Source organism: Pteropus alecto, unplaced genomic scaffold (assembly GCF_000325575.1).
Source record: "Pteropus alecto unplaced genomic scaffold, ASM32557v1 scaffold33, whole genome shotgun sequence".
Classification (NCBI taxonomy): domain Eukaryota; kingdom Metazoa; phylum Chordata; class Mammalia; order Chiroptera; family Pteropodidae; genus Pteropus; species Pteropus alecto.
Genome location: NW_006435762.1, coordinates 886620 through 895438, shown reverse-complemented (window position 1 = coordinate 895438; position 8819 = coordinate 886620). Strand labels below are relative to the sequence as shown.

Below are 8819 nucleotides of genomic sequence, written 5' to 3'. Positions count from 1 at the left end.
AAAAAAAAAAGAGTATTATTGAGAGAGGAAATACAGGAGGGGAAGATAGTTTTAGAGTCAATTTTTAGAATATGTTGAGACAGAGGGCATGGTATATCTACCAAGAAAAGCTAACGTTTTTTCAAGAAACTGAATATAGTAGGAAGGAAAGACAAAGAGCAACTGAAGAGCAAGTACAGTCAAGACGGGCATGTTTTAGAATTAATTTCATTTTTAAGTTCACATTTTTTTTCTGATTTTAAATATAAATTTTGAGCTTTATGGAAAATTAGCTAGTAAGAAGCAAAGAGAAATGCTTGAATAGCAGATCTAAAGAGCAGCCACTACTCCCAGGCCTGAGACAGAAAGGCCAAGGGAGATGCCCGCCTAGCAGGTAGAGCTTTCTGGAAGGCTGTTTTCAGGGGCGCTCAGGGAAGCCATACACAGGGAGGTGCTATCTTTCAGAACTCGTTGAAAAGCCATCAAGGGAGTGCGGGGGATGCTGTTCACCGGGAGGAGTCGCACTGGTGGCCCTCTGCTGGACTCTTGGGGTGTAATGAAAAGCCATTTACTGGACAGTACCAGACAGGTGTCTGTTTTGCAAAGCCATCTGAGAGAGTGACAACAGAAGTTGCTGATTCTGAGCTCTAGAGAAGCCATATCTGCATTGCAGGAGTCTGGAGCTAGAAAAGTCACTGTCGGAGCTTGGTCCTGGAGAAGTCAAGCTGTAGGAGCCTAATGAGAGAGAAACTGTAGCCCAAAAGCCGATGATAGGAGCACCCTCTTGGAAGATAAATTCACTTTTTCTTTAATGTCCCTCTAGTGCCCTCTAGTGACAGAGCTCAACATTACACCAGCTGGAAAAGAAGTATTTACAGTCCATTATCATAGAGCAAGCAGACGAGAGGGGCTTTGGAGTTGAGGGCCAATACATTGATAGCTGGCATGTCATCATTTTACTTGCTCTTTATTCTTTTCCCCTCACACCTGGTTCTTTCGTAACCTTTGAAATAACCACACCTGGTTATTTTGTAACCTTTGAAATTGTAGTCATTATTCCTACTTGTTATATTAATGGTTACAGTTGCCTTTTGGGAGAATTTCCATTTATAAAAAGAATAAAACTTGGAAGATGCAAAGCAATTCAGCTATAAAGGTATAAGCCTGGCTTCAAATCAAGACTTTACCATTTGCTAGCTGTATGACCTTGAACAGGTCAATTAAACTCTCTGTGCCTTAGTTTCTTCAAATAAAAATGGGCATTGTATTCATTACCATCCTCATAATGTTGCTGTGGACATAAATGAAATAACCCATGTGAAGCCCTTAGTACAGGACCTGATGCCTAATAAGAGTTTGATACATTTTCTTTATGGGTAATATTTTATTATCCTACTAAATAGTTCTATGATGTAGGAATTATTATTGTCCCTATTTTCTACATGAAGAGCCTATGGCATAGGCATAAAGAGTTTAAATAACTCATCTAGTCTTTCACAGCTAGTAAAAGGTGCACCCTAGATGAGAAGTGTCCATGTTATTCAGGTGTCCACATTATTAATATTTTTAGGTGCAGCCTTCCTTGTTCAAAGAGTATACAAATCATATTCCCAAGGTAGCCTATTCTTATGCTGACTTCTAAAACCAGCCATTTTGCTATTATATTATCTGGTTTTATCACTTTTATTTAAAATTGTTCATCTCCTTTTCAGAAGAATACTGCTGAATTTAAAAATTGTTATTACAAAAGAGAAATTTAAAAAATCTCTATTACCAATATATCCCTCCTGCACACTATCATTACAGAGTGTCCCTTAAATCTTTGCACTGCATTTTGCACACATTCCTGCAATCTCCATAATTACAGTGTGCAGAGGGTTATTTGGCAATCGTATGATGAGAGATATTTTGCCAGACTTATTTTCAACGTTCCAAACTATCACTTTGGAACTAGAGACAGTTTTCAAACACTTCGTAATCCCTAGGTGGCTTTTTATTCTTACCTACAGGTTTTTAAATGTCCTTTTGCATCCTCTTTCTTTCCCTTTCAAGTTGAAACATCTTTCACACTCTCCCTTTAGCTTCTAAGTTGTTCCCTGTGGATTCTCAAACAGCTTGAACCTCCTCTTTGATATGCTTGATTCAAAAATCTGGAAACTACTTAGAAGTGTCTCTGGGTCAAGTTTTGCCAATAAATTCACATTATATCTGTAAACCTTTAAAACTTCCAGTGCAGAGAAAATGTTGCATTAGTGATACCACAGGTGAAGTGTTTTGTTGTTGTTGTTGTTCTGTTGAAGACAAAATGAATGAGACAATTAAACAGGTGCTTTCAATCAGGCCATTGCGATAGAGAAAATGCTCACTAAAAAGGAACACCTCGAAGAAAAGGAAGTGAACCTGAGCTGTGATAGAGGCAGGTCCATGAATCCGTGAGTCTTACTAGACTTCTGAAGAAGGGTAGAAAGGGTCTTACCTCAGAATATGAAAGAGCAGAGTGGTTCTTTGCTGTTATCTGTTTCTGGAATACAGAAGCGTGGGAGGATTCTTAACTGTCTCTGCTTTCCCGGAGCACAGGGCTCAGGTAAAGTTCAATATTGTCAGTCCCCTTACTTTTGTTCATGATGAATGAATATCACTAATCACTGAACAACGCAGAGTTGATTGTAAACCTGGGTGGAGCAAAGCTCAATCTAAGAAGTCGTCTCTCAGGGATTCTTGTTGGCCTTGCTCCTGCAAAATCAGTTGAACAATATGTTACAGGGTGATGGCAGTCGTTTTGGAGTCCTGGAGATCCTGAGAGAAAAGGACAACTGCAAGGCAGCTTAGAGTCTAGATAGGGATTTGGGCTATAGGCTTTAGTTCTCAGTTTTAGTCAGGTGTGAGAGCTGGAAAAGTTAGTTTGGAGGATAGTCAGATAGGAAAGGCAAGTGAAGGAATTGGAAATTTGGTTAAGAGTTGATAATTTGTGCAAGGTAGCAATTTCCAATCTAATTTTCAGGTAGGATCCCAAACTGGTTATTTCCAAAGAAGGGGAGGGAATCAATTGAAAATCTATTGCATGAGACAGATAAGACCCTGCGAGACCACATATCCATTGGTGAATTGCAGTTTACAAAAAGGGGACAAAATAGTTCAAAAATGGTGAACTCGGCTTTGAATCTGACCACCTGGATGGGTATGCTAGAGATAATACATGGTTTTCCATTGAAACAAAATTTCTCTCCTAGTTCTTAAACTACAGGTGAAAACATATACAGATAAAGTTTTTAAAAATTCTAGTTTAATGTAGCTTTGCTTTAGAATATAATCTTAAATCTAGTACCAGTAAAGAAAAAGAATCAATGATATTATAAAAACCTTCTTATTTGAACAAATGATTAAAGCTTATGAACAAAACATTTACAAATATATTTATTTTAAGTAAGAAATGAGAGATTGCTACACATGAGTCACTCCAGGAAATTTTAAATAACTAAAGATCTATAATGAGCACAGAACTCAAGAGACATTTTAGATGTAAAAATCTTTCCTATTATTACATATGTGCTTACTCGATAGCACCAAATCATCTTGAAAGTCACACATACCCACCAAAATTTGGGTTGGGTCACACAAAAGAGAAGTCATTAATATGGGAAAAACATTTTCAAAAAGTTTCAACAGATGCTCCAAACTGTATGTCATCAGGGAAATGCAAAGTAAAATAACAATGAGATACCACCACACACCTGTTAGAATGGTCAAAACCTGGAATACTGACAACACCAAATGCTGGCAAGGATATGGAGCAACAGGGATTCTCATGCATTGCTGGTGGGAAGGAAAAATTATACAGCTACTTTGGAAGACAGTTTGGTGGTTTCTTATAAAACAAAACATATTCTTATCATACAGTCCAGTAATTATGCTCCTTGGTTTTTACCCTAAGGAGCTGAAAACTACGTCCATTCAAAAGCCTGCACATGGATGCTTAGAGCAGCTTTATGCATAATTACCAAAATTTGGAAGCAACCAAGATGTCCTTCAATAGGTGATGGATAAATAAACTGTGGTCCATGCAGACAATAAAATACTATTCCACATTAAAAAAAAAAAAAAAGGCTCAACGGGTTCCAGATAATTATTTAAGAGTCATATGAAGATTATGACAGCATTTTGATTAATCTTCGCCAGGCTGTTGCTTTGTTACCTGTTACTAAATGATGGCTAACGTTTAATGACAGCTGAGCAATCCTATTCTAGCATCTAGTTTTAGAATTAGAGCCTTGACGTCAAAATGCGGGCTGTGGGTAACAGCATGGGCATCACTCAAAGCGCGTTAGAAATGTAGCATCACAGGCCTCAAGTCTCATCTATTGATCACAACCTGCATTTTAACAAAGGTTTCTAGGTGACTTTTTAATGCACATTAACGTTTGAAAGCACTTATCTAGAGGACTAGAATAAGATGGGGGATGTGAATTAGAGAGGTGTTCAGAATTCTGTACACCCATAAACTAACAATAGCTGGTCACTGCACTGCTATATTAGCATAGTCAGCAAGTCCCTTCTTTCCAGGCTGCCTTCGTGAGGTTTGCCACTATTGCTCATCTGATAGTGGCCAGTCAGAGGCAAGGGAAGGATCAGATGACAAAAGATTAACTTTGCTTCATTAAAACCACTTGAGTCATTTTATTTTAGTGAAAATGTTTTAGTAGCTTATGACCACGACATCTTATATTTTCATTTTTTAAAAAAACATTGTAACAAATCTTGTCAGGCATCCAACTATCAAATGAAGCGATGAATGTATAAATGTCATATTTTTCCAGGTAGGAAATAGTGAATGTAAATGGTTAGTAATAACATGAGATGTTGAATTTAAAAGCAGGGGTTGTGGTAAAGGTATGCATGACACAGAGGACCCCTTTTCTATCACAGTTAGCTAGCCCTCAGGTCTCTGGAATTCAAGAATTCTAAAGTTACAGTGCCGAGCCCCACCTGGAGGTTCTTCATTTATTTGTTCATTTGTTCAACGAATATATTTGTTGCACCTCTCATGTACCAGACACAATGCTAGGTGCTAGGGGTATCGGGGGTATAAAGGCAGACAAAGTCTTCACTCTCATTGAATTTATCACCTGGGGAAGAGATAGATAATGAATAAATAACTAAATGTAAAAAGATGAGTTGAATAGTGATATTGATAAGAGGTATGAAGAAAATAAAGAAAATAATGTGATAGAATGTGCTAGAGGGAGCATCAGTGCTTGTCTCTCTGATTTTTTGAGCTGAATCCTGAAAGAAGGAAGCAGACTTCCAAAGAATTGGGGGCCACAGAAGTGTAAAGCTACTGAGGTGGGAATAAGGTTGACACATTTGAGGGACGGAAAGGTCAGTCTTGCTGAAGGTGAGTGAGATATGGAGACTGGTACAAGAGGAGTTTGGGGGGAGGTTGGGATCAGGCCATGTGGGGCCCTGTAGCCTGGTTTAAGCATGAAAGGAAGCCTCTAGAGGGCTTGAAGAAGGGATGTGACCCCCAAGAATTCATATACTTTGGCTATTGCTAATCCTTCTTAGAGAACTACTCTCAGAGATTCTTAGTAAGTTGTGGGGCCCAGAAAGCAAGCAGTGTGAGACTCTAGGTTCCTATGTTAGCACCTCTATGGGAACTTGAGGGTGCTTTAAGATAAGCTGTATATTTAAATAAACATAAACTGTCTTTACAAGGCATATCTAACATATTCCAGTCATAAACCACAGGAAACTTGACAAACCAGTCTATTTGCCTCTTAGAACACTTTACCCTTGCAGTTGTTCTGTAATAAACAGTGTATTTCATGGCAAGTAGGTCAGTCAGTGTTCTGGGAATCAGAACTAGCAGGACCATGTATTGAAATTTATGCCAAGGAATTGGCTTATGCGATTGTGAGGATTGGTTGAGTAAGTCCAAAGGAGTAGGGCTGAGTCAGGAAGGGAAGATCATGGACAGGCTGGGCACAGGCTGAAGCAGTTGTCCATGGGCAGTCAGGAAAGGAGGAGAGGGGGACTCCACGGGCAAAGGCAGACACTGTTGTCCAGTGGCAGAATTTCCTCCCTCTCCTAGGGATCCTCAGCCCTGCTCTTTAGGCCTTTCCCTTTTCCCCTTTCGTAATCCTTTCTCACCTCCATGGTCCTTATTATCAATTAAAATTCTATCCGGACTTTAAGTTCCCTTCAGATAACATCTGTTTTCTTAAGTTTTTCCTCTGATTTCTGCATATTCTTATAATCTCTTTGTATGTTTAACCACAATTTATGTTGTATATATTTTCTTAAAACTGTTTCTTATTGCATATGATATTTTGGTCATTTGGGCACTGCTTCTACTTTCTACCAGTTGGAAGAAACCCTATGACTTAATCATGTTTGTGCCCCATATACTCTTGAGCACACAGTGTTGTACATAACATTCAAAATTATTTTTTGAATATGTGGCACAATTTCCTCCTACTTCTCACTGATGTACAATATAACCACTCATGGGAATAATTTGACTGTTTTTTTTTTTTTCTGAAGCCATGGATCCCTGCAGATCAAAGTATCTTATAAGAATGTGATTGCAGATGTGATTGTTTAGTCATGCAGACAGTCAAACTGTGTTTTGATTATTCTAATTGTCTTATTTCAATACAGAATAATTGACTCTTGGATTTTTATGAGTCCTTGATAGCTGTTAAGTAGATTGAAAAACAAAAATGGAAAACAATCTTCTTTAGTATACTGTTAAATGGTGGCTCTCTATCATGCTATAAATATATTAATAGAACTAACTGTTAAAATTGAAATTGAAATCAAAGGACTAGCAGAAGCTTAAGAGAAATTTTCTCCAAGTAAACTCTTGCTTTTAAAAACAAGTGAAACTTGAGAATTTTTACCCTACTATTTCATTTAATTCAGTCTCTTCCCAAGTATAATTTACATGTCATTTTCCTCATCATTTTGTAGCTTTGAAAGCTGTATTTGTTGAGAAAAACCTGTTTCCCAAAGACATTCTGGATCGTGAACAAAGAGCCAAGCAATTATATCAAGAAACAAGTAGTGACGTGAAGATAAAAAGAAATAAGAAGCAATTATAATTGAAAGAAAAATAAATATTTTATTGTCACATAAAGTACGTGTATAAAATGCAGAAAAGGAATCAAGATTTCTGACCCCCCTTTTTATTTTATATTCCAACTTCAGGAAGTTTTGTTTTCAGATGATGTTTTAGTTCTGCTTTACCCATCACCTTGCACTTTTTCTGTGTTCTCAATAAAAGAAAGATTGTATTAAAGAGGGAATAGTATCAGTTGATATTATCTATTCTCAAATGTTTTTATGTAAAAAGATACAATTTCATAATAAAGTATTTCTACCAATTACACCTTTAATGGCTTCTATAGACAAATATTTTTGGTCAGTTTTCATTGTAAAACCTGAATGGAAACGAAATAAGAAAAGTACTGACATGGTAAATACCTACGGACTTGACTAAGACAACAATTCCCACTTAATTACACTTTCTATTTTTTTAAATAATTCTGATAATACAGTTAGACCTTGTCATTATCATCTGTTCTATTAATTCTCATAGACATATCCATTCTTCTATGTACTTATTGAGAAATTACTGATAAGTTCTACTTCTATACTTTGTTATACTGTACTCTATAATTTAGTGGCATAGTACAACCAAAGAAATAATAGCCTCAAAAATTTTTTTTAAAAATCAAAGGGACAGGGTCTATATAAAGGACTCACTCTATGTGGAAAGTTAAGTAGAAAATGTTTGGTTTTGAAATATAGGCTTTACTTTTTTGATCCATTTTTTAAAAAATAAATATAATCTATCAGGCAACTAATATTCTTATGCTGCTTTATTTATTGTCTCCTGTACAAATAACTAATAATATCATTCCCATAACAAGTTATTTATTGTATATTAGTATTTTAAAGAGTCCTTTCAAAAATATTTGTACTTTAAGAAGAATTTTGCAATAACACACACAAATAAAATAATTAACAATGTATACGGGCCTACTCTGTCTAGTAATTGCATCCAGTTATTGATGGCAATGTTGGGTTGGAACCCAGATCTGTTTATTAGTATAGTCTGTGGAATGAACTATAACAATAGAACTTACAGTATCAGTGGAGTAAACATTTTAATTTCATGGACAGGGTGGCAGAGAAAAGTTTTCAGAGGACAGTTGCCTACCACTCTGTCTACATTTAAGTGCATCCTGAGGCAGGCATTCTGTATACATTGCTTTCCCTTCTCATTGAGTGATAGTCACACATGGGAAAGGTGTAGGAGAAAAATATATTTGAAGGAATCAATCAATAAATGTTGGAGAATGTCTTCAGAGTGGTAAAGACCCTAGAAATTATGTTCAAGAGGAATGAGTAAAGAAATGGGAGGTCTAGTTTAAGAAAGGGAATTTATGGGAGATACAACCAATCCTCAAATATTTCAAAGCTCCAGTGAAGAAAAAGAATAGAAGTAGAACTGATGGGCACCATTTTAACAAGGCAGATTCTAGAATTGCTTCCTAATACCTCTTAAAACATGAAAAGTTTTCTCATTTTCCCTTTTCTCCTCATTGTCACTTCCCATCTTGGTGCAGAGAAGTTGGCAGAGGGCCCACTGTAGGGCAATGAAAGGAAGAAGGAGGAGCCTAGAGAAGACTCAGCAGATGACGCTTACTGGACCCAAGAGTATGGGAGGAGTGAGAGGGAGGGGAAATTAAAGGACGGGAAGGCAGAGGGAGTGAGCGGAGGAGCTGATCCGGTGGTTGGGAGATTGGTCACATTGAGCAAGTAAGTACTGAATAAAT

The 8819-nt window shown here is 37.0% G+C and overlaps 1 protein-coding gene across 1 annotated transcript in view; it reads left to right on the top strand.

The window, feature by feature from the left end:
• The window catches only part of WDR49 (WD repeat domain 49), a 113684-nt gene that overhangs the window by 103543 nt on the left and 1322 nt on the right, over positions 1 to 8819 (top strand). The window contains exon 18 of the mRNA XM_006910871.2: positions 6949 to 7069. Coding sequence (XP_006910933.1) covers positions 6949 to 7069 — 121 coding nt within the window. The remainder of the gene's footprint in view (positions 1 to 6948; positions 7070 to 8819) is intronic.